Source organism: Theobroma umbraticum, unplaced genomic scaffold (genome assembly GCF_002168275.2).
Source record: "Theobroma umbraticum cultivar Fairchild unplaced genomic scaffold, ASM216827v3 scaffold_50.0, whole genome shotgun sequence".
NCBI lineage: Eukaryota > Viridiplantae > Streptophyta > Magnoliopsida > Malvales > Malvaceae > Theobroma > Theobroma umbraticum.
Genome location: NW_018397261.1, coordinates 3153996 through 3180022, shown reverse-complemented (window position 1 = coordinate 3180022; position 26027 = coordinate 3153996). Strand labels below are relative to the sequence as shown.

Sequence of the window (26027 nt, the reverse complement as noted above, 5' to 3'; positions counted from 1 at the left end):
GAAAGTTCTTTGAAGATGTGGCCTAAGAAACTCAGGGCTGTTTGAATGATTTTCATTTAGTATTATGTCTCAGAGTTATTATTTTGTGTTATGAGAGGATCTAATGTTCGGGGTAATGACTGTAGTCATATTTGCCTGTAACTAAATAAAACCTTAAGGAACTAATAAATAAATTTCATCCTTTTTTACGAAAGTAAGACTCAAGTATTTAAAAAAAAAAAATAGAATAAGAATTGACAATAAGGGTCTATTCCCTAATCCCCAATCTCTCATTCCTGTATCCTTTGAAGGTCTTGGCTGGTGCTTAACCTGGCTGATGGAGGGCCTAGGATTCATTACTACCTTCACCAGGGTTCATTCCACCTATCCATGTGTCCAGAATTTTCTTGCAAAGCTAAATAATCAAAATCCGATCAGCTAGAGCTTGAGATGCATATTATACTAAAAATAGCGTGCATCCTACTAAAAGTTACCTTGTGCTATTCTTGCCAACCATGCTTGCACCAATCATATGAGTAATTCAATGAGACTATATTGGTTACTAAGTTTGTTGCCTAAATAATTAGCAAAACGAAAGAGTTGTGGACTAAAATGACAAAGGCATGATACAATCTCAATCACTGAACAAAGAGAAAACTATATCTTTTTGGAAATTATTAAAACGCATGAGGGATATATAATAATTATATAGGCATGTAGCATTTATGGCATTTAAATTCATTTGCAAAGTTTGAAAGTTCATCCTAAACATGTAAATAATAGTCCATACATTTTTATGAATAAGGAAAGGAAATGTGGATGAGAACAACACTCCAACCACCGTTTTACAAATTCCTAATTTTTTTATTTTAATTAATTGTTGTTGTTTATTGAATTTTGAAAGAATTATTTCGTTAGGATTAGAGAATTGGTATAATTCTTTTTCAATAGTTTAAATTTTCCGATCAAGTACAGTCACTTTATTCTGTAGTTATGTTGCTTCGCTTATTTCTCTGTATTATAAGCTAATTATTGGAAGAGCTATAAATGTTTTTCCCAACAACCATAGAAATTTTTGATAGAGCAGTTTATATAAACCAAAGAAGCCGAAGGCAGTAGTCCTAGAGAAAGGCAGGCAGGCAATGAATGCATGCATGCATGCTCAAATGGTCCCTCCTACCACTACAGATTAAGCATATAGCTCTAAACTGCAACCCCTTCAAATAATTCAAAATCTTTTCAATTATTATAATTAAAGTGCCCCCACTCTAACTCTAATCTCATGCACACAGACAGAGATACACCAGTAAAGTGAAGCCCAAATTTATTAAAGGAAAAGGTTAAAGTGTGCGTATAGACGTTTAACAAAATATATACATTTAATTTATCTTGAATACACAGCTTCATTTAGCCACAAAAGCAGATAGAGGCAGATTGACAAAAAGCCTAGCTAGCTTTGCTGTACGCATACACAGCAGTAGCCAGTATGGCTGTATGGGGGAGGCAAAGCTAAGGTCATTTAAAGGCTTATCGCCTTTCTAGGTTTCTCTACACTTCCTTTCTCACTCAAAGGCTGATATTATTGTTGTTATTTCATTTAATTATTTACTTGCTTTTTGGCACCAATAACTGTGTTAATGTACTTTGACTGCAACTGCTACTTAAAACCTTGTTGTCCTTGGTTTCGCCTTTACCTACATTTCCGCTTGCTTTTCAGTTGGAAGAGTAGTTAATCATATGGGAAATCATTTAACTCTCCATTTTTCAGCAGCATATCTTTTGCTTTCCTTTATATTTTATGAGGTTTATCTGGGAAAACCTGACAATCCAACACTCTAATTCTTTTTGCATTCTTTTTTTATTGTTCCTGGCTTCTAAAGCTCTTCATATTGTTTGCTCTCTTAACCTGTTAGTCGAAGCCTATTTTCTCAAACACTAGTTGGCCATGAAGAATCCCATTGCCACAACCAAGAATTTTCCTCTTCTGTTCTCCCTAGTTGGGTTGTTTGTTCTGTGCAAATGTCAAGAGGATCACTTCTTTTCTATAGCACCAATGGAGAAGAGAGAGCAAGAGGCCCTGTATTCTGCTATTCAAGGATTTGTGGGGAAGTGGTGGAATGGCTCGGATCTCTACCCAGACCCTTGCGGATGGTCACCTATTCAGGTTTCAGTAAATCACTCCATTAGAGATAAAACTATAAGTATATCCTTGTTTTTTCCCTGTTTACTAGCTAGTATATCTTGCAATTGCACTCATTTAACATAAAGGTTAGGAACATCGACCTTGACAAGTAGCTACCTTTTCTTCCAATTTGAGTATGAAATATAAACTAGCACAAATTAATTGATTAAAAGGAATTGTGTGGTACTCAAGTTTTTCTTGGTAATTAGGTAAGTCTTGCATGCAAGCAAACAAGCAATCTGATAGTTCTCCTCTACCAGCACTTTGCAAACCAAACATTAAATTTGCATGCTAAGAAACAAAATGATCCTATAATATTTCAAGCATCTTCATGTTTATGTGTATAAAATTCTGTCATATTTTTCCTCAACCTTATTTTAATCCAACATTTTTATTTGAACAATCAAGTGCAGGGAGTTTATTGTGATCTCTTTGATGGCTTTTGGCATGTCACCGTTTTAAACATTGGTCTAGTTTTTGACAACTCTCTCCAGTGTAGCCAGGATGCAAAGTTCACACATCACCTCTTTGAGCTCACTCACCTAAGATCTCTCTCATTCTTCAATTGCTTTTTCTCACCTAGACATAACCCCATCAGAATTCCCTCCTCAAACTGGGAAAGACTCTCAAACAGCTTAGAATCCTTGGGGTTCCGATCAAACCGTGGCCTCATTGGTACAATTCCAACCTCTATTGTCCGCCTTAAACAGCTCAAATCACTAGTGCTACTAGAAAATGGATTAACAGGAGAATTGCCTATAGAACTGGGCAGCTTGGTGAATTTGAGACAGCTTGTACTTGCTGGAAACCAGTTCACTGGTCAGATTCCAGAGAGTTTTGGAGGGTTAACTCAGCTACTAATAATGGACTTAAGCAGGAATAATCTATCAGGGTCACTGCCGTTGACTTTTGGGGGTAATTTCACCTCGCTCCTAAAGCTGGACTTAAGCAGCAATAAGTTGGAGGAAAGCTTCCTAAAGAAATTGCAAGCCTGAAGAATGTCACCCTATTGGACCTTGGGGAAAATATTCTCGTGGGTTTGACACAGTCACTTGAAGAAATGGTTTCCTTAAAAGAGATGGTGCTGTCCAACAACCCTCTTGGGGGTGACCTCATGGGAGTTCAATGGGGAAACTTGCAGGATTTGGAAATTTTGGATCTTTCTAATTTAGGTTTGACAGGTAAAATACCAGGGTCCATGACAGAAATGAAAAGGTTAAGATATTTGGGACTTAATGATAACAATCTGTCAGGAAACCTTTCTCCAAAGATTGCAACCCTACCTAGCCTCGGTGCTCTTTACATTAATGGGAACAATCTGACAGGGAAGCTTGAGTTCCCAGGAGGGTTTTATAAGAAAATGGGGAGACGGTTCAGAGCTTGGAACAATTCGAATCTTTGCTATCAGGCTGAAATGATCTCGTCATTAAGCCATGTTCCTAATGGGGTGAAAGCTTGTTGACAAGAAAACTAATTCAGAGAAGAACCAAATACCACACTGAAAAGGAGCAAGAAGCAGTGCTACGAAAAGGAAATGCTTATTCATCTTCAGGGTATTCAAGCTCAAAACGCAGAGGAAATGCTTGTTCATCTTCTGATAAAAGGGAGATGGTTGCTGATCTTCTCCTTCCAAAAAACTGTTGTTCTAAATCTTGCCTTTAAAGAAAATTGTTGGCTTAGTAATTTATCTAGGGTTTCTCTTTTATGTGGTTAGTTATTTCGATATTGGCATCGTTTTGAGCTAGTACAAACTGATAATGATAAACTCCTGCCAACTCTCGAATGGATCCAAACAAACATATTCAACCTGGCATATAACATTGGGAGGCATCTTTGAAACGTTTTCAATGCTGACCATGTTTCGGATTATCGGAAAAATGGGTTATACCAAGTCAAAGATTTTGGCTGACCCTCAACGCCACGGTTACCTCCAACAGTCCACTATCTCCACTTCTCTGTCCCCATTTCTCTCCTCTCATGCATAACTAACTTCAAATTTTCACTTCTTTTTAAGCCTACCCAACCCAAGTGAAAGAAAAAGTAGCATCCTTTCTCATCTTATGCCCGAACTCGCTGCTAAAACAACAATGGCTTCTCATTTCAGCATGGTTTTCCTTTTCTCTTCCCTCTTCTTTTACATTGCAATTGGTGCTGAATATGAAGTAAATGGCGACGATGGCTGGATTGCACCAAAGCATGACAATCAAATTTACAACAAGTGGGCATCCAGTAACAGGTTCAAGGTTGATGACAGCATCCGTAAGTAGTACTACACCATTAATGTTTTGTCTTTTCCGATTACTTTCTTTTGTTGTTCTAGTGTTGGGTTTTTTCCAATTCCCATTGTTCTTGGATATATATATATATATTCAGATTTTAAGTACAAGAAAGACTCGGTTTTGGTGGTGACGCAAGAAGAGTATGACAAGTGCCAGCCCTCTCATCCTCAATTCTTCTCCAACAATGGTGACACTGTCTTCAAATTGGACCGACCCGGTTTATTCTATTTCATGAGTGGGGTAACCGGGCACTGCCAGAAAGGACAGAAGATGATCATCAAAGTGTTGGAGCCGGAAACTCCACCGCATTCCCAGAACCAGAACAGCACCACCAATACACCAGAGCATGAGAAGAATGGTGCATTTGAGGTTGCTGCTGTTACTGCTTCAACTATTATGCTGCTCGTCATATCAGCTTTTATGTAGCAATTCTCTTTTTGCATCTCTCAGCTCTTAGTGACTTTTACCTTGTGTTCTTCTTTCAATCACTTGGATAATGTGATTTCTAGGATTAATGATTTATGAGACCCTTTGTATTTGCTGCTAGGTGATTATTTTTGTGTTTTACAAATTTGATTCATGTTCTATTATAACTATTTTCCCTTGGCTCGTTTATGGACGTTACCCTTTCGAGATTTTTGATTTAATATAATCAATCTCTTGGATGCTAAAAACCATTACACTTGAGCTAAAAGCCTGAGTAAAGAACATTTTGCAGAACCTCCACAACATGTCAAATATGAATCATCAGAATTATTTCGATAAGAGAATGATGGAATTATCAGGCAAGAATTACACATCTTAAATACATGTCAATTTAAAACTAAGAATATATATGTGTATGTTCAACTTACAAGACTCGCGAAAAGCTATTAAAGCTTATCTTAATTTTCAAGTAGACTCACCCTCTTTTTCAAGAAAAAATGGTACAGATACAAAATTGTTGCAGACCAATGCAGCGGCTTCACCAACACAGCTTCTGCTAATGCCTTTATAAATGGCTTCTGGATGATGCTTCCGCTAATACCTTACAAATTGCCGATTATCATCTTCACTTCTCTGCCTCCCATACGGGTCGCTTTCACTAAAATTATTTCGCACTCCTTCCACTTTACGTGTTTTCTTTCTAAATTTGGATGCATTGCTGTCTATGTTCAGATTAACTTTAGGAGGGCATGAAAAACAGAAGGAAGCAGCAACGGCCTGCTCAAAAACAACATTTTCCGTTTCTTGTTGGTCAGCTTAATACACCTAGGTTATGTTCAAAATTTCATGGCTAACAATTGTTTCAGGATCAAGATATTTTACACTAGTTAATAATCCATTTAGATTGCACAACCACATGTAGAGAAGAGATTTACATTTTAAGATGTCAAAAGAAAGATCGTACCTGCATATCAAGGCGATGCACATTAAAGATATCTTTCATTGAGTGAGAATTGTATGCTAAAATGTAGGATCGATAAGCATCTTTAGCTGACTTGTTGAGATAATAGTTGTTTGCCACCAACTTCTCCTGCATCATTCCAAGCAGAGACTCTAAGCTCCCCCTCACTTTGTTATATCAACAAATTATAGTAAACAAAGAACCAAGAAGTTACCAGATGAGACTGCACATTCGCCAGCTTCTTCTCATCAAACTCATATTCCTTAACAGGAACTTTTGCTGCCTGTCATTAGAAATTTAGAGCAGAAGGAAACAGATTAAAATAGCAGTTCTTTAACAGACTGAGAAAAAAAAAAGTCATTCACCAAAAATAATGCACCTTTAGATAGCGAAGAAATTGTAGTTCCTCTGGGATAAGGAAAAGAAGAGCATTTCCTCTTGCACCTTCCCCACGAGCAGTTCGACCAACCCTATGAATATATTCCTGAAAGCAACATTCCCATGCCACATTTTACTCAACATGGATGAAAAAATAACAAGATACAAGAATAAGCAAAATGATACACACACACAATACAAAAGAAAGAGCACGCACCTTGGGTTCATCAGGAGGATCAAACTGCACAATCCAATCCTACAAACAGAAAAAAGAAAACAATAAACTTCAGTCAAAATGATTCCATGCCAACTATTGCAACAAAGATTCCTAATATTTCCATTCTCTCTCTGTTTTTTTTTTTTTAAGATTTTTATATCAATCCAATTAACCATAGCATTCATGCAGACAGATTTCAAAGCTGAAGCCAGGTTTTCCCTTTTACTCCCCCATTTCCCTTTTGGTGCTACTATATGAAGCTTCAAAAACTTGCCAAGTTTAAACTGATTGAGATACCCAGCATACGCTGACATGCAAATCATGTACAAAATTTTTATTTTAAAGAGGGGGAGGGGAGGAGAAACTAGATGGCGGTCATTTAAATTTAAACTATAGTTCAACTTCAAAAGATTAGTTGAGATGACCAAGCAATGTTCAAAATAAAGTTATTGAAAAGATTGCTACAAACATGGTATTATTCATACCATAACAGAGTCCAACAGACCACACAAATGGTCACTTTGGATGTACATACATTTCACCAACATATAATTCATGCAAAGTATCCAGTCTACTTGCAAACAACTATGAAATTGAAATCCATTGACTTTTTTATTTAAGAACAATAAAAAACAGTCATAATTAAACATTGCCAACAGCAGCCTCGGAATGGTGTGTAAACAAAATTGTGAAGTAAACCTAACCAGATCACTGAAAAATTTATGAACTTCACGGGAGACTACCATTGTCTTTTAAGAGTAGCATGAATTTCCTGATTTTGCACAAGATGCCACTGCATTGTGCATTGTTATATATAGTTGAGCATACCAATTACAGATAAGAAAAATATATATTAAGAATGTTTGCACTTGGACAACAAATATGCTAACATTAAGGTACCACTATTCCAACAATAAGCAGAAAACATTAATGGGAAGATCAACAGAAAATCATAAAATGGCAACTGCCATGACGGGCAACCCAATTCAACAAAGAAACATACCACGGCAGGAATATCAAGTCCACGAGCAGCAACATCAGTGCAAAGCAAAATGCCCTTTTCTGCTTTGCAAAAGTCAAAGAAGGTAGTGGTCCGCTTTTGCTGCTTTTGCTTTCCATGGATATCAAAGCAATCCACATGAATATATCTAAGAAGTTCTGCATGAAACTTGACTGAATTGCATGAAGAGAAAAAGACCATCACTTTCTTGGACAGGTTCCTCTTCAAAAATGAATACAAAAGGATAAATCTCTTGGAACTATGCACAACACAATAGCCTTGCTGCAGCCCTTCATTGGTGACCTACAATGACAGTGTCTTGTTAAGTCAAAGGATAAGTAAATAGTGCACTTGACTGTGTTTATATATCTGAATCCCTACTACACGCCTACCTTCTTTCTCCCATCATCTACATCTATATAAATAGGAGTTGTCTGAAATGACAAGCGGGCAAGGTCCTCAACCTGCAGATTTAGGGAAAAGTAACAATAAATGGTCACGTAAATAAAACCAAAATTTTGCTCCAAAATGAAAAGGAACGAAGAAAGTTTTGCCTTTTCCATTTATAGAGAAATAAGCTTGCCAAACAATTTTCTGAAGAAAGCTGGCATAGATGTGATTAAAATAAACCATAAGTCAAGGGAAAAATGGTCAATATGAATGAGAGTGAAGGGCCAACCTTCTTAGTCTGGGTAGCTGAAAATAGAGCAGTTTGCCTGTTTTGCTGCACATCAAGTAAAAAGTAAGCTCTAAAGACCTTAGAAGTTACCAAATCTAAGACTTGTGTATAACTTCAAACTGCTTTATAAACATGAAGCTTCTAGTGGACAAGCAAAAGCATGAAAGTACAATTCAAGCAAGAGGCATTGATCTTGATTTAAAGTTATGTCATAACCAGCAATCTCCTAGAGCATCATTTGTCATCACTCTGCAGAGGTAGAATGTCAGCATACTAACATTTTCAAAACAATTTATTTATCATGTTGCAATTACAACAAAAAATATATACACCACTGAGCTAACTAAAATTTTTATAAAGCAAAGTCTATTAATCCCAGAAATTCATTCTAACCTTCAATTTTTAAAGAGTACTAGCATACCCCTTTCAATTTATTAAAGAAAATTTCACTAATATTTTGATTACCCAACACCTAATTTTCAAGAAAAGCCCTTGGGGCAATTACGTGAGATCATAAAATCAAAACATACACAAGTAACTTCACAATCAACAATATAAATGGGTAAGATGATTTGCCTTTTTTGGAAGCATGATACTTTGCTTCATTTTTTCCAGCAACATAATTATTAGAAAAGAAGTCTATTTCTCTTTTCAAATAAGAGAACATCACAAGTTGACAAAAACTAGTCAATGCAACATAATTCATGCCTGTTCATAAGTTAGTTGACCAACTGAACCTAGTCCTTCAGAAAGTCAAGCTTTTTAATCAGTAATATATTACTTCAGAAAATATATTCTACACCAATCTAAAGGGATTGGCATAGCTTATTTATGTCAATAAAAAATGTTACTACCACAATTTTGGTTACCATCCATTTCCTTCAGAAGTCCTAGAGGCAGATTAAATGATGTAATTCAAAATCATAATTTCCTGACATCGCTCTAATCAACAATATAAGTGGCTAAAAAATTCACCTTAGGAAGAAACTTGATAATTTGCTTCATTTCTTCCTCAAAATTTGCTTCCAATATCCTGTCAGCTTCATCAATCATGAGACACTGCAAATTCCACGAATTTTTAGAAAATTAAAATTCATATAATGTACCAAGTTTAACTATAAGTCAGAATAATTATAATGACTGAATTAAATTTTTCAGAGAGCAAGGGGTTTCAAGTTATCTGCATGAAGCAGCTATAAACTCGAGGCATTGCTAAACTAGTTTATGAGTTGATAGAAATAATAATTCACCAGAAGCACTCCAACATATGCCATATAACATTGATTCTAAGAGAGGAATGCATAAACATTTTACCAGCTAGTAAGGGTTAATTACACATTTATTACACAAACTATGGTGAAACTGTTGATTTGCTACCTGAAGTTTAAAAATTTACAATTAAGTACTTGAACTTTACTCTCCTTAAGCATTTTGCACCTTTGACTGATAATGTTAGTCAAATGAGCGATGTCACAAAAAATAGCTAAGAAGAATGCACCACGTGTCTTAAATATGCAACATCATTTTACATTTTTATTAGGGTAAAATACCCCCATCCTCTTAAGTTTTAATCGAAATTCTAAGTAGATCCATTAATTTTCGAAATGGGCACTCCGCTCCAAGAGTGCAAACACTGTTAACAGAAATTATAAAACAACTAAAATGCCTTTTCTTTCTTTATTAATTTTAAAAAATTATTATTATATTTAAAAAAAATTAAAAAAAAATAGGGAACACTAACTCCCCAAGAAAAAGGAGTACCGGGAGGGGAGCTCGATGGAGCTCCAATGCTCCCTAGATGGGGAGCTTTTTTTTATTTAATAAAATTATATAATAGTAATTTTAAAAATTAATCATGAGTAAAATTATCTTTTTACCCTTGCCATGTCATTAAATTGAAGAAAACACTAACAGTTGACTAACGGCTAGACCTTCATGTCCAACAGAAAATATTTTTTTGAGGCAAAGTGTCCATTTTGAAAACTAATCGACCTTCGTGTAATTTCAATCAAAACTTTGAGAGGTGAGGGTATTTTACCCTTTTTATTATTGAAATTAAAAATAGAAACTTTCAAAATTAAAAGAACAAAAAAAAACCTAACAACCTATGCACTGTAAATTCATAATTAAAACAAAGATGATCACTTGCTCATCCAGTGATCCTTTAAAAAAATGCAATACTGTAAATTCTAGTTGCTCTTTATAGATTCTAGTTATTGACTTTTTCTTGTCAAATTCTGTTGGGTTGATTTCTGATTTGGATTGTTGAATTTTCTGTTCAAATCGAGTTGGTCAAATTCAAGTTCAGGAAGGTTAAATGGATTTTTAAGGTTCAGGTCAGCTTCGACAGTTTTACTTCTAAGCACTAAAAGTGACCATCCAAAAAATAAAGTACACAGGGTATTTACCTTTAGTTAACTATACAATCTCAAATAGGTATGAACAATTGACCACACAAGAAAATCTTATAATCAAGGAAATTTAGTTCAAGTAAAATACATTCTAAATCAAATGATCATACAAGCTACCATATTAGCCAAACAAAATATGAATCATTGGATACAAGGTTCAGAAATTTTAATGTTACCTTCAAATTTTTATAAATGAATCCCTTTGTATGTTGAAGATGGTCAAGTAGTCGACCAGGAGTAGCCACTAACAAATTAACTCCCTTCGCAATTCGCTCTGCTTCTCCTCTTCTGGCTGCACCACCAATAACCAATCCAAGAGTCTGAGAGTGGTATTTGAGAAGATCCTTTGCAACTGCATGGGTCTGAAACGTTTGAAGGTTACACTGCTTAGTAATGAACGAATTTGTTGGAATATTAAGGGTATAATATATAACTTCAATTAAACTAATTGCAATCCAATTAGTCAACTTTAAAAGAGAGAGAGAGAAAAAAAAAAGCAAAAACAATACTTTATTAAAAAGTCTTTATTGCCATATCATGAGGTTAGCATTGTAGATAGTATCATGCTATTAAGAAAAGCAGAAGAACCATCAACACCATAAGAAATTACCAATACTTAGACCATAATAAAAGCCATTAGAAATACATCATTGTTAACAATAAACACATGCCAAAAAAGTGATTTATCGGCTCATAATCCATTTTTTCATATCTACTTAGAAAAAAAGGTTAGCTGCCTCCTTTTTCTTGAAAGTTGAGAACATTTTTTTTCCAAGTGATAAATTGACTCACATTGCAATAACCGTCTTAACTTTGTTAATACATTGATAAAATGCGACATGCTATAGACAGTTTAAATTAAGGCTAAATCCAAATAGGCACATTATATGTTCATAGACAAAAGCATCTTTAGATTATCAAAGCTGCTGTTCAGAATTGGACAGATTTCATTATTGCACTGATGAGAACTCCACTGAAATCACAGGAAAAGAAAAAAAGAGGTTTTAAGCCTGAAATAAATGTTTACAGTAATGACAGCGAATAAGGGTTTCAAAATGTTTACCTGAATGGCAAGCTCCCTTGTGGGACAAATAACAATAACACCTGTTCCATTGCGAGGAGTGAAGTGAACATTATATAACAACTCAACAGCAGGTACCAAGAACGCAAGGGTTTTCCCTGAACCCGTCCTTGCCGCCCCAAGGACATCTTTGCCAATCATAAGTGGTGGAATCGCTCTGGCTTGAATCTGCATTTTTATTCGGCAGCTCAATTATAAGAAACTTCTAAGTCTTACATAAATTAAACACATGAAAATAAAACTAACACAACGTATAGCCTAAAAATCATCAAATTTAGGATGGAAAGTATATTATTCCCTGTACAGCAAGAGGTGGACTTTTTCTTTCAAGATAAAAGTTGTATATAAAAATATTTACAGGACAAACAGATACTAACAAAATTCAGCATTGCATCCAATGCTAGAAAACATTATTAATTGATGTTTTTTATTTTTCAAGTCATTGGCCTACCCTTAAATGCTACACAGAACAATAACAGATACTCATCTGCCCCCTTTGGAAATTTCACAATATATTCAATGGCTTTTTTTGAATATGCAATGATGTGTCACTGAATTCTGACTTGAACTAAACCAACTATAAAGCACGCATGTAAAACACTAAACAATCTAATTCGAACATAAAATACACAAATAATTCAACCTAAACATAGTAAAAAAAAAATACCTGAGTCATATACTGAAAACCCATTTCCTTAATAGCCTTAAAAGTAGGCTCAGACAATCCCAAAGACTCAAATGACTCAGTGCTCATTATCCCACTTCCCCCACTCTTCACTTTCTCCTTCATCTCCCCCTTCACTCCTACTTCTTCCTCTTCTTCATTATTTACAAGTTCCGGTTTCTCATCATCATCACTCTTCACCTTCTTATTTTTCTTCTTCTTTTTCTCCTCCTTTTGAACTTCTCCGTTTCTTGTTTCATCTTCCTCTTGTTTCTCTTGTTCAAATTCTTCTTCTTCTTCTTCTTCTCCTCCTTGTTCTCTATCAGTGTTGTTATCAGGGTTTTGGTGCTCTGATTTCTTAGCTCTGCTTCGCTTTCTCTTCCTTTTCTTCTTACTCTCTTCTAAAGAGGAAGAGTTAAAGTTTTTCTCTTCCGCTACCCCCATTTCTGATAAACCCCAATTTTCAGCTTCTAGGTTAAACCTTAAACCCTAACGACTGAATTTATAGTTGTGGACTGACTCGACCGAGAAGAGCTTGTGCTCTGTATGAGCTGGGCTTGAGACTGGATTCGTATATTGGGCTTATGAAAGTCCTGTTTTTAATACTTCCACTCTATTCGATTTTTGTTGGCTTAGAAAAGGCCTTTATATAATGGGCCTGGAGTGATCATATTACGACCCAACCTATATTAATATTGGCAAGAAATTAGAAAGGGTTAATGCCAAGTACATAAGAAACATGTTAATTTTTTGTGAAAGGGTTGCAGATATCAAGCAATTAAAAGAAATATCTGTTGCACCAAAAGGACGTTACTGCATGATGTTGGACTGATAGAAAAATAAAAATGAAATATATATATATATATATATAGAGAGAGAGAGAGAGAGTGGACTACATGATGGCTACTTGTTTTATCTATTATTGACTTTAAATTTATTTGGCCCGAAGACCCTAAAACAAAAGAAGAAAGCATTAATGGGTGAAGGAGAAAGAAGGAAAAACTCTTATAAATATAGTGAATGGTTATGAGAAGAAGATAATCAATGCAAAAAGGGGAAGAATATAAACATGTGATGATGGCATTCTCCACTTGAAAAGAAGACATAATTTGGTTGCTCTATTGGCCTTCCCTTACAAGACATTTCACAATTTCAACATGCTACTCGTAAAACCTTCATAATCATGACCGACGTGGATCATTATTCCCCACTTAGTCTAACATCTTTATTAAATCATGTCCTAATCAAATAATATATAGGATTCCATGTCATCAATCCCTCCTTGTTAATTACTTGTTCTTTGTTAGAGAACTTAATCCGAAATAGGTAACAACTTGTCCTTTAAAGAAATTATTTTAAATTAAAAGGATCTTTCCTTACATTGTAAGACAAGATAAATGCAGTATTAAATTGGATGGTTATAGCAAATCAAATCCACATGCCTAACCAAATATAAATATTTGCTTGAGCCTTGATCAAATCAAACTCATCATTTAACAAGTAATGATTGTTTGTTACGTCATTGACCACAGCTTAATTTGAGTTTTTTTCCTTTTTTTGATTGCTCCTGTCTTGATCATCATCACAGCAGAGGAACCGCATTAAGCTAAATGCTGCAGCAAACACGGTATAATAATATCTGGGGTTTGACTTTTTAAATTTAAGAAAAAAGTTCAAAATTAGAAAAATGGAATTACTGCTTTACTTTTACCGTGGTTATTCTTTGAGGGAAAAAGGTCAAAAAAAAAAAAAACAAATGCAGCAACCGACGGTGTGGTCAGTGGTGGGATTTCCATGATCAATTTATTAATTAATTATAATGGCAATTATTAATTAGAAAGAAAAGCAGCTTAAGAGAGTGTTTTTCCCTGGCATTGGGAAATTTCCAAAGTTGGACCCACAATTTTTCTGAATTATCTAACCGTTTGGCCCCTGACAATATTTTTGACCGTTACAAGGCCCCCCATTCAAATTTTTAAAAAGTGGCTAAAACCCCTACTACTACCCCTCCACTTTTTTATTCTTCCACTCTACCTTTGACATTGCCCTTTCTCACCGTCAGGTCAGTGCACGATGCAAAATCAAGAATCTGGAGTGAAAATAGCTTTTCACTTTCAAAAAGAACTGACCTTCCCCGGCTTTACTACCAACCGTTGATATAATCATCAATCCAACGGTTCATATTCCCCAATCTTTGAGCTTTTCCCTCTCTTTCATGTCCTTTCTGTTCTAGTTAGGCTTTTGGCTTTCTCCACTCCAACCCACAGTCATTTCCCAAAGTTTTGATTTTTCCAGGAAAAAGAAGTTCCCTTCCTTCTTTCTTGCATTTTCGGAAGTTTGTGCGAATTGGGAATTCAAAAAAGAAGAAAGAAAAATCCATCTTGGGGCATGTTTGGATAGTGAGAAAATCATAGAATGCCAGTTTCAACAAGGTCTCAGATCAGCAGCCAAGAAGAGCAGCCAAGCAGTAGATGCAGCAGATCAAATGAAGAAGAAGAAGGAACCCAGGTGAGTAATATTAATAATAACAATGTTCCACTGAGGAACCCGCATCATGGGTTGAAGGAAAAAATGAGAGCTTTAACTCTTTTATATGAGCAACAAAAGAAAGCTTCTGCAGCTCTTAGAAACAACTCATCTCCGAAACCTGATCAAGAGAAGCGTTTTTCAACTCACCCAAGCGTTGATCTTCTCACATCTTGCAAAAGACAAGAGAGAAAGGAAGAGAAAGATCAAAAAGATTCCAAGTTTAACAATGTTATGAGAGAAAACACAATGCCTTCATTGCCTACAATGGCTAATTCTACAGTGACTAGAACTTTTGTGTTGCCCCAACAACCTTTGGATGATGCAAAGGAGAATCTTTTGATTGGTCCGGATAAGATTCTTGGGGTTTCTTCTTGTGCAAGAAAGGCCACAACGACTACCGTGAAAACTACAGTGGCAAGGAAGTTGTCATTGGGAGGGACTAAGAATGGGCAAGAATTGGAGAAAATAGAGAGTATTGCTTGCACTGAGAAAAATGGGACAATGGGTGGAGATGATGGTAGAATTCTTGTGTTTGTAAGGCTTAGGCCTATGGCTAAGAAGGAGAAGGAAGTTGGTTCAAGGTGTTGTGTCAAGATTGTGAATAAGAGAGATGTTTACTTGACTGAGTTTGCTAATGAGAATGATTATCTTAGACTAAAGAGGCTTAGAGGCAGGCATTTTACTTTTGATGCTTCATTCCCGGATTCCACTAGTCAGCATGAAGTTTATACCACCACGTAAGTTATGGCTCAAAAAATGCCATGTATTGATCCATTTTGATATGAATTGCAGTTGTGTTGCCCCTTAACACCGTTTTATTTGGTTGTATTTTTGTGTTAACTGATTGGAAGCTTGTAAAAGTTTCATTTTAAAAGTAGATTTAAAAAGAATTTCCTGGTTGTGAACCTGAACGATTAATTGAAACTATTTGCAGTCCTCAGACCAGCTTTTAGCTTTGTCTTCACTTGATAGCTGATACAGATTTATGTTTGAGGTTCAATTTGGCTTTCCGTCTTTGTTTTGACTTGTTTTAGCAAGAATGTATTTAGTTGTAATGAAAAATCGAGTGTTGCTTTTGTCTCTGGGTTCTTTAGCATTCAAAACAAATAATAACAATTATAACTTTAGAAATCCCAATTATTAGTTGCACCAATTTCAGAAAGGAGAATTAGCTACCATTTTCAACATAATTCAGTGACGTTTCTGTTTTCTTCAATGCATTTGCTAAGCAAGCAGAAGGGAAGATAAGATTCTTTTGTGTAGAAAATGCTACTGCTAATGTTGTCTGAAACTTCAACACGACTTATGTGTCAATGTGCATTGAATGTATCTAAGTTTCCCTGCTTTTTTGTTATATGAATTAACTTCTTCACTACCCATTTGAACTTTCAGGACTGCAGACCTTGTTGAAGCAGTTTTGCAGGGAAGGAATGGCTCAGTGTTCTGCTATGGTGCCACAGGAGCTGGAAAAACTTATACAATGCTTGGCACTGTGGATAATCCAGGCGTGATGGTTTTGGCAATAAAGGATCTTTTCACAAAGATTAGACAGAGGAGCTGTGATGGAAACCATGTGGTTCATCTCTCCTATCTTGAGGTCTACAATGAAACTGTCAGGGATTTACTCTCGCCTGGAAGACCTCTTGTCCTGAGAGAAGATAAGCAGGTTTGCTCTCAACAGCCGTGAAATTTATAGCTGTATCTTGTCCTCCAATTCTATATTTCCATGCTATCACCTAACTGATCACAAAGAAATATATTTCCACTGTGTTTTCGTTCATAACAGATTAACAACTGAAGTTTCAGGAAGGAACAGTGGGTTTATTTTTTTTTAGTTTGGGGAGGGAGTATTCGAAGTGGGATCCATACACCAACCATTTAGTCAAATGCAGAAGTGCAGGGTCATTAAATGCAAGGAAATATTGTTACTTTCTGAAACTATTTAATCAAACACTAACAATTTTGTAAACCACTTTATAGTCTTCTAAATATTGTTTAAATTCCAAATTTTAAATGCCTTGATTTTATCACAGAAAAGTGCTTGCTTAAATGTAATGCAGGGAATTGTGGCGGCAGGTCTTACACAGTACAGGGCTTATTCCACGGACGAAGTAAATCTCCTAATTCCAATTGTCATGGCTTAGAGGGTTAGAAGTGTTATAACTGTTTCACTGGGTTGTGGCAGGTGATGGCGCTGCTACAAAGGGGAAACCAAAACCGAACCACTGAACCAACTTGTGCTAATGAAACATCTTCACGATCCCATGCAATTCTTCAGGTATCCATAATAATGTGTGACTTAGTAACTTTTTTGCTCTTGTAGTTTTATGATATTGTTATTTACATGAGTTGCTTTTCATCTAGGTTGTGATTGAATATAGAGTCAAAGATGCTTCAATGAATGTCATTAATAGAGTTGGGAAGCTCTCGCTCATCGATCTTGCTGGTTCTGAAAGAGCCCTTGCAACTGATCAGAGAACACTTAGATCACTGGAGGGTGCCAACATTAATCGGTCACTTCTTGCACTGAGCAGCTGCATCAATGCCCTTGTCGAGGGTAAGAAACACATACCCTACAGAAACTCAAAACTCACTCAACTCCTTAAGGATTCATTAGGTGGAGCTTGTAACACTGTAATGATTGCTAACATCAGTCCAAGCAATCTCTCATTTGGTGAAACACAAAATACGCTACATTGGGCTGATCGAGCTAAGGAGATCCGAACCAAGGTTTGTAATCTTTGCTCATTTTCTTCTCAAATTTAACCTTCTGTGCTTGCACCTACTGCTAAGTTATGTGTATTTTGTTTCATGCTATACTTCTTAAACATTGGTTCTCCCAAATTGAATCTTTTCACTGTGTTTTTAACAACCCTAAACATTGGTTGTTAACTATTCATGTGTTTTATTTTTTTCCTTGTAAAGGGTTTTCATAAATCACTAGAAATAATTGTCAAAAATGTTTTCCTTACACTTGCAGGCATGTGAGGCAAATGAGGAGGTACTCGAAGTACCAGAATCTGGAACTGATCAGGCCAAGCTTCTGCTTGAACTGCAGAAGGAAAATCGTGAATTGCGAGTACAACTGGCACGCCAACAGCAGAAGCTGCTAACCCTTCAAGCACAATCCTTGGCTGCAAATGCTTCTCCAACCCCTTCTTCAGTTACTTCTCTCATGACTCCTCCATCTACGGCCCAACCAAATGAGAAAAGGAGACCCAGATCCACCTTCTTAACAGGAAACTGTTTCACACCAGAATCCAAAAAGAGGGGAGCAGAGGAAGCAGTTAAAGAGCTTAGACTGACTGTGAAGGCATTGGAACTGGAAATGGCGAGAATGAAGAAAGATTACGCTTCTCAGTTAAAGCAGAAAGATGATGTTATTCGTGAGCTTTCAAGGAAGAGTGAAAAAGCATCCGAAGTAGGGGTTAAGAGGGTTGCCACACGGGCTAGCTTGCGGCCAAAGGAACCAAGTGCTGGGGACTTGAAGAGCCCAAGTCATCGTTTTCGATCACCAGTCGCAACAACCAAAAAAAGAAGTTTTTGGGATATAACAACTGCTAACAGCCCATCGGTCACTACACTCAATAGAAGAAAAACTAGAAGCCACGTCATTTCAGAACCTGTTGCAGCTCCCTCCATGCTACTTCAGGTACGGTGATTTTTCGGCCTTCCCCTTTCTTTTGTTTTGAGTTGGTTCGTTTTGCTATACACATAAAAGATATATGTACTTTTGTATCTACAATGCCACCACCTGGAATGCGGAATGACTTTGGTCCTAGAGGGCTGCTCCTCGCGTGCCCAAATATAGAGGACTTGTTGTCAAGTTCTCTCTTCCCTTTGGCACCTCATCCAATTTTTCTTTTAGTTTTTGTTTCTTCTCCAGCTGATGCAGCTTGCCTTAACCCTTTTTCTGGTTTGTGTGTATGTTTGGACCGCACGTACGTCACCAACTACATCATGCAGCCAGGATTTTCTCGCCAAAGACCTAAAGCTCTGAAGTAACGAAAAGCAAGAAATGAAATTAGAAAACAAAAACGAGGTGGTGGTATGACAGTGTCTCTTCCTCCCATGACATTCTCCAACCGAGCAAAAGTTATTGCTTGCCAAAGTGGCGTTCCCCTGCTTTCCTTGTAGTCCACTAGACAGAGATTCTTTTCTTGTTCTCATTCGATTTCTTGACATTAAGATCACCAGCAATTACTCCACTAGTGTTTTGTTCTCGATTTGAGGCTCTTGGAGCATCTGGAGACCCAAAAAAATCCATGTATATTTATGTACCTTTTTTAATTCAGAATTCAATAACACTGATGCTTATTTTCATAGGAACCATTCAACACAAGGATCATAGGTGATCTCAATCAATAGGCGTTATAGATGTTCAGGCAGCTCATGTTAAAACAAGTAATATGTGAATTTTCTATTGCTCGGAAACCAAGTTGGGAGGATCTCTGTACCACGGGGTTCAGGCAAACAACCATGACAAGCCCTTTCATTATCTTCAACCATGATCTGCCTGGCCTGGATGGCCTGGTGCTGCTGTATTTTAACCATCATATATTCTTGAACCAAATTTAAAGATTAGTTGTTTTATGGGTGCAAATTACCATCAATTAATGATTACACATTACCATTCTCATATTTGCACTTACGGTTACAGCAGTATTTCTCTGTTAAGTGTTTATTAAATTTAGAATCATCTACAACCTTTAATCAAAAAGGAAATTAATAAAAAAAATAAAATAAAATACTTCTACATTTTAAGTTTTAATCAAAATTCAAACGAGTTTATTAATTTTCGAAATAAACACTCCATCTAAAAAAATATATTGCACTATGACACATAAGTCTAATCATTAATATTCTATTTGTTTAATGACGTGATAATATTAAAAAAATAATTTTATTTTTTATTAATTTTAAAAATTATTATTTTATATATTTGTTTAAAAAAAACAAAAAAACATAGGTGGGAACACCAATCTAGTGCTCTCTCCCTTGAGGAGCACCTATTGTGGGGTGGTTGGCTAGAGAATGGAAATGTTGCCGGCCGACCACATTGTTCGAAAAAAAATATATAAGAGAGAATAAAAAAGTATTTTAGTTATGTCATTATTTTGTTAATGGTGTTTATACTTTTGAAACGGAGTGTTAATTTGAAAAATTAATAAACTCGTATAAAATTATAATTAAAAATTAAAAAAGTGAATATTTTATCAAAAAAGAAAAATCCAGAACCTTTCATCGTGTTGCTTATATTTAACATATTCTAGTACTATGTTTGTTTCTCATCAATATTATGTGCTACTCCAAAATACTTATAGTAATTTATGATGTAGTTATACCTTGACCAATAGGGATGACAGTGGATAAAGTACCCCTTTATTTTGAAATATTCAAGATCTAAACCCTTTATTATTGAGATATTTGAAGCCTAAACAAAATCATTTAAAATTTCATTCTAACTTTCCATAACCTAATCGAAATATACTAGTGACATCTTTTAATTATTTGAAATCATTTATTTGGAGATACTCGTTTAAAACATAAATTTGATCTAACTCAACCCAAAAATTCAATTTTACAAATTATAATATAATATTACAAATGTATTAAGAAAAGTAAAGAAATTTGTTAATTTTGCAAAATAAACCTAACATTGATGACCTCATTCTAAATTCAAACAAAAAAAAAACAATTACATATGAAATGAAATATCATTATGAAATCATATATATATATATGTATATATATATTGCTTTGTCAAGTTTTATAATTTCAATACTTAAAGAAAAATCATATATATTACTTTGTCAAGTTATAACAAAATTATAACATACCATGGCATTTGCAAGAATTTAAAAATTTTTACCGTAAGGTTTTAAACGATTTTTTTTTTTGGATATCCACATCCAAATTAATTAATATATAAACGGTTTTAGATAACAAATATCTTAACTTTCAAACCTAAATCTTATAGAAAATTGTGTTTGATATTAATTTTACTACCCAAAACTTGTTTGGATCCATTTATAATTATTTAAAACCACATTAATTAGATAGATAACTGATTAAAACTTGGTCATTGACATCCTATTGATGAACAAAATAAATGGTGTTTATTTTCGTTAATCGCAGTGGCTTCCTCACTGGTAAATGCACTTGATATTTAGGACATGGGATCGAATTGAAGAATGTAGAAGCTACAACTTATGATTTTGCATTAGCCCTTGTGACTAAAACTTTTTGCTTATGCAAGGACTATCCTTACTAGATTTTGTTATGAGCCGTTAGGAAGTAGGAAAGTGAATCATTTTCTTAGAAATTTAAATATTTAATTTGTGGGTTTAGGGTATTCTCGCGTTTGATTAATGAAAAATAATTTTAATTTTCTTACTGTAGATATCACATTACCACAAATCTTGAGAATGTCATTCCTCAAAGAAAAATTGTAAGGTTAGAGACCAATGTTGGATTACCTTCGAATGTGTGTTCTAATCTTATCTTTTTACTCCCGCATGAAGTATACACCTATGGTTTTGTTTTCCATGTTTTTTGAGACGTAAAAGTTGATAAAAAAATAGCCCCAAGTGTGTCATGTTTCGATTCCGGCAGAGATCAACTTGCGGATTTGCTCATAATAACATAATTTTTTTTTTTTATAATTGAGAGAGGAGGATTCAAACCCTTATCTTTAAGTAAAGATATTATACATTAATCAATGAGCCAAATACTTAAGTGTCTACTCGGAGCACGCTTATATTTGTTAAGGTCCAAGATTAGTCTTCTTGACCACATTACCCAGAGATGTATTGAGGATAATGTGACCAAAGTTACTGTACCAGAAGATAATCTCAAGCATGCCGTGCCTAAGGGACAGTTCAAAACTATTGACGGTATGCAGGAGTTTAGTGAGAAATTATGGCTAAGATGTGGCTTAATTTGTATATATTAGTTATAGATCATATATATTACACTTGGCAAGCCTAAGTAAGAATATTTGCACCTGCTAATTAATAATTAAGCTAAATGCTTACTCAGACAGGTGTAGTTTACTGTCCAAAATTTTACATGAAAACGTCATGACGGGATTAAAAGCAAGAAAACATCATGAGGAATAAGAAAATTATGGATGTCACTTGATAAAACTTTTTGTTCCTTATGGTATCATGAAAATGTGGTAGACTTTGGGATATGTAAAAACCCACTAATTAATTAACCTCACCTATTGGCTATGGCTATAGCTATGGCTATGGAATTCATTAATTGAGCTCATCATTTTGATGATCTTCCCCACCACTAATCTTGCTTTTGCAACAAACTTCGTTTTTCCAACTAGGCAGCTTGGTGTTGGGGAAGAAGCAGCTAGGGAAATGCCCTTGGGACATTATTGTCGTGCTTTCCCCACAAATATGGACATTTCATCTGCATTTTTACTCAGGAAAATGACACAAAGTGTCTGCTTTTCCATTGCATACAAGACAACTACTTTTGTCAAAAATATATTGTCTTGGCACTCGAGGAGATCACGCTTGCTCTTCCCCATCTGTCATTTTACTTGTTTTCTTCTCAAAAATTAGTAAACCCTCAGACCCCTCTGTATTGTTTCCTTTTTTTACTCCATTATTGCTTCTTGTTATCACTTGTATAAGTGTAGTACCACGAGCGCATGCCTCGCCCATCAAATAAAACTTGTACTAAAAATACGAGTCTTTCGTATAAAAATGAATAATGCCTTGTGAGGTTGGATGGGGATCTCCACGAGTCCATTGTCCAACCTCCATCCTCTATTTGAACTCAACTGGCATTGGCACATAGCCTGCAATAATGTAGCACAATTATAGAAAAGCCGCAAAAAAGGAAAAATAATGCAAAGCTGAAGATCAATTTGGCTTAGTATATTGGCTGCACAAAATGTGCAAGGGGGGCAAAACTTTAGGCTATAAGTCTGCATTCAATGGAGTAATAATGGTGTAAAGCAAAGCAAAGAGTGGCCGAACATAAAGTGCAGCAGCAAGCAACTTTTGAATCTTTTGAAGAATGATAAGTAGATGATCAAAAATAAAAACAACACCACACCCTCGATTTCTGTGCGTATAATCTTAACGGATTTGTTTTTCTGGTCCTAGCTGTAACCCACATCCCACTGTGGGAAAATGCTCCTACGGGGCTACTACTCGCCTCCTTTTTCTTTTGTTTTTCATCCTTACTTTGCTCGGGTATGAAAGCCATGAAACTAGGAGGAGGGTATAGTGGAACAACATAGCCCTTTTTGGGACTGAAGAAGAGAAAAAAAAGGTTGGATAATTATCCTCGCCTTCAAATTCAAACTCCTTAACACATATTTGATGATAAAAAAGAATACCCATTGTAAAGAATATCTACTAAGATGGGATTTGAGATGATTTCATGTAAACTCGACTTTGTGGGGGATGTACTTTGAGTGGTGAAGCTACAAAAGGTTCACAAACTGGACAACATGTAAGACTGAAGTTTGTAAAAACCGGCAGGAAATCAAAAAAGTGAAAAGCAGTCAACATACAGGGAAAAAGGCCATTCTTCTGTCAGGAACTGGGTTTTTGTTCTTGTTTTGGGTTTCCTTTTTTTTTTTGGTGTGTAAACTATTTTGCTTTTGATGACTTCTATGATTAGGCTTTAATAAATTTTCCAGGAATCAATCCGCACAAAATTGTGCACCCAAAAGCAATGATTGGGAATTTGGGACATCTTGCATCTTTAGACCAAATGCTGGAATTTCAAAACAATTTATTTCCATGTATGTATGGCTGCTGCTTGTATACATGTATAAACTTAAAGCAATTGTCAAAGAATCATAACTAAACAGGGAAAGGAAGTGTTAAAGAAGAAAGGGGAAGACTTTGAACTTATCATTGATCAACCCTTTTTTCCCCCCTGAGAGAGAGAGAGAAGAAATCCCCAAGATAAATCATGAACAATCATTTGCATAATCCACCAGAATAAAGATGGCACCAATCATTTGATTTACATTGATGTTATTAGCTATTCCACAAATTAAACACCTAAGGAAATAAATGCGATAACCTATTCAAAAACTTTTAGCTCTTTGACCACATGAATTAACCGTATGAATAAAGATGTGCACCCAATCATTTGATCTACATTGATTTTTTTTTTTTTTTGCACTTTCCATTTGCTCTAAGTTAAGAATTCCTTGGTACTGTTTCCATCATGAATTGCATTAGTGCAACTTCAGTAATGGAGTCAACTTAAGAAGAAGCTCTGGGTTTTTCTTCAAATTGTCACTCAAATTTATTTTTTTTAATAACACTTACATAATTTTGTTCTAGACCCATCTGAGACTGGGGGGTTTCTAGAATGTTGGATTAAGAATTTGATGGTTTAAGTGGGGATGTATACATTCTCAAGTGGGCAAGTGCTATTAGGAGAAAGATAAATTTTGCCAAGAAAGAAAACTAGTGTAGGAAGGAAAGAAAAAAACCTGTTGTTTTATAGCTGAGTGTCCCCCTCTGGGTCATTTACTACTATGTCGAAAGAAAATTCTACAGTAAGTCGGCTGTTTTGATACATAAAAAAAATGAAATGAACAAAAAATGCAAAAGATAATCATTGATTGCACTAGGCTCAATGTCTCATTACTTAATAAAGGTTGAAGAAGAAAACTATACATATACACCTTCAAGACCCCCACCTAGCTTCATGTTATAATGTATTGCCCATCCACCTACACTAACAGAATACAATAAAAGTAAAAACCCACTTCCAATTTCTCCCAAAAAAGAAAGAAAGAAAAAAAAAAAGGACGAAAAACCCTGGAAGAAACCAGAGATCCATTTCCATGGCTCTAAAGAGTAATAAGACAAATATCACCAGTATACCCTTAAAAAGTCAAAACGCACAGAAAAGGAAGTTAGCTCAGGCATTCCATGGCAACTTCTTCAGACTCTAAGCAAATAGATACTAAGCTCAGGAGTTCCATTGCTATCAGGATTCATCATGTAGAAAGCTTCAGAATCTCTAGACCCAACAATTCTCTCAAACTTAGCCCTCATATACATGAGTTCACCATCAGCACCAGCGTCAGCTCCACTACCTGGCAAAACCCCTGCTCCCATTGAAATTGGCTCCACAGCTTTCAGAATCTTCCATTCTTTAGCACCACATTCCCTCCTAGTTGCAAAACCACATTTCTTTCCATTGCAATAAGTCCTCCATACGGGCTCCTCTAGTAATCTCACTGCCTTTTTCTCTTCTTCTTTCTCTTTATCACACTCCAGAGCAATCCTGACCAACCCGGATGCCATTTCTCGAACCAATCCACTAATTGGTGTGGCAAGTTCAACAAGGAAAGCTGGTGGGGAATTGGGATCTTTCTGAAAAGCAAAGTGAACATGGCCACGCCTGTAACCGAAAAGGGTACCTACCACTCGGGGTCCGAGACCAAAGGGCAGGCTTGAACGGTTCTTTCCAAAAGCTGTAAGAACAGATCGAAGCCTGGCAACGGCAACTGCTGGAAGCTTCTTCCTTGGTGTTGGCATAGCAACATGGCTCTTAAGGTTTTCCCTTTTGTCTTCCTCATTGGAGTTTGAAGAGGACTTGAAGGTCGGAGCTTCATCATCATCTTCAGTTCCAACCTTTTTAGTCCAGTGGAAGTGTCTTTTGGAGGAGTCTTGAGAGATTCTTGACATAACTGGCTAGTTGTGAAGGGAGAAATTACAAAATTAATGGGGGAAAGGGCAGCTCCCCTTTAAGATGGTGTGAAGAGAAGAGACGAGAGGAGAGAGAGAGAGATTCTGGTTTCTTATCTTTTACTGATTTGTGGGGCTTTCAATTTAATTCTTTGTTTCCAGCCCTTTGGTGTAATGCAAGAGAATCCTGACAAAAGAAACATAGGCTACCCCACCAGCTGATTGAGGAAGTGGAGAGAGAAAGAGTATGCAGTAGTATGAAAAACTAGAAAAGAAAAGAAAACGAAAGAAAGGAAAAGAATCTAAGGGGACAATATGTGTGTTATTTCACTTTCTTGGTGGGGCAGAGAGAGAAGGATTTTCCTTGACTGACTCTTTTGACTCGATTCCAAAAGCAGCAAAGGGGTGGCAGTCAGCCAAAGGTAACACAAGGCAGAAACGAAGCCATAAGTTTCGAGGCAGGGTCACAAGCCACGGCACATCGTTGGTTTGTTCTAAAGCCCACTGTCTTGTAGCTTAAAGGAGCACCTGGGCTGCCCACCTGGGATATGTT

At 35.9% G+C, this 26027-nt stretch overlaps 5 protein-coding genes across 6 annotated transcripts; 3 read left to right on the top strand and 2 right to left on the bottom strand.

The window, feature by feature from the left end:
- The first annotated feature begins 1669 nt into the window (after positions 1–1669).
- On the top strand, positions 1670–3844 carry LOC110417500 (uncharacterized). Its single transcript, XM_021429861.1, is given in 3 exon segments — positions 1670–2143; positions 2575–3121; positions 3124–3844. Coding segments are annotated over 3 exon segments (1266 nt in total). The 5' UTR covers positions 1670–1924; the 3' UTR covers positions 3624–3844.
- A 160-nt stretch (positions 3845–4004) lies between these two features.
- Positions 4005–5037, top strand: LOC110417501 (early nodulin-like protein 6). Its single transcript, XM_021429862.1, has 2 exons — positions 4005–4420; positions 4535–5037. Exons 1-2 carry the CDS (start codon positions 4222–4224, stop codon positions 4864–4866), a joined length of 531 nt encoding a protein of 176 aa, XP_021285537.1. The 5' UTR covers positions 4005–4221; the 3' UTR covers positions 4867–5037.
- Positions 5038–5173: 136 nt separating this feature from the next.
- On the bottom strand, positions 5174–12745 carry LOC110418667 (P-loop containing nucleoside triphosphate hydrolases superfamily protein). The gene is made up of 12 exons (XM_021431450.2): positions 12261–12745; positions 11576–11761; positions 10689–10874; positions 9077–9160; positions 8102–8146; positions 7815–7886; positions 7426–7725; positions 6423–6461; positions 6207–6311; positions 6042–6110; positions 5831–5956; positions 5174–5643 (listed from the first exon to the last, which is right to left on the bottom strand). Exons 1-12 carry the CDS (start codon positions 12699–12701, stop codon positions 5461–5463), a joined length of 1836 nt encoding a protein of 611 aa, XP_021287125.1. The 5' UTR covers positions 12702–12745; the 3' UTR covers positions 5174–5460.
- Positions 12746–14337: 1592 nt separating this feature from the next.
- LOC110417954 (ATP binding microtubule motor family protein) lies at positions 14338–19109 on the top strand. 2 transcript variants are annotated; one of them, XM_021430562.1, is made up of 7 exons: positions 14339–15523; positions 16179–16452; positions 16847–16897; positions 16972–17064; positions 17151–17516; positions 17767–18438; positions 18753–19109. In XM_021430562.1, the coding sequence occupies exons 1-7, from the start codon at positions 14673–14675 to the stop codon at positions 18789–18791; spliced, it is 2346 nt and encodes a 781-aa protein (XP_021286237.1). In that variant the 5' UTR covers positions 14339–14672; the 3' UTR covers positions 18792–19109. The 2 variants fall into 2 exon arrangements, with proteins under 2 accessions (XP_021286238.1, XP_021286237.1); XM_021430563.2 differs by lacking the exon at positions 16847–16897 and having other exon boundaries at positions 14338–15523.
- A 5268-nt stretch (positions 19110–24377) lies between these two features.
- On the bottom strand, positions 24378–25592 carry LOC110418338 (MIZU-KUSSEI-like protein (Protein of unknown function, DUF617)). The gene has a single exon (XM_021431030.1). It carries the CDS (start codon positions 25472–25474, stop codon positions 24725–24727), a length of 750 nt encoding a protein of 249 aa, XP_021286705.1. The 5' UTR covers positions 25475–25592; the 3' UTR covers positions 24378–24724.
- Between the last annotated feature and the right edge of the window lie 435 nt (positions 25593–26027).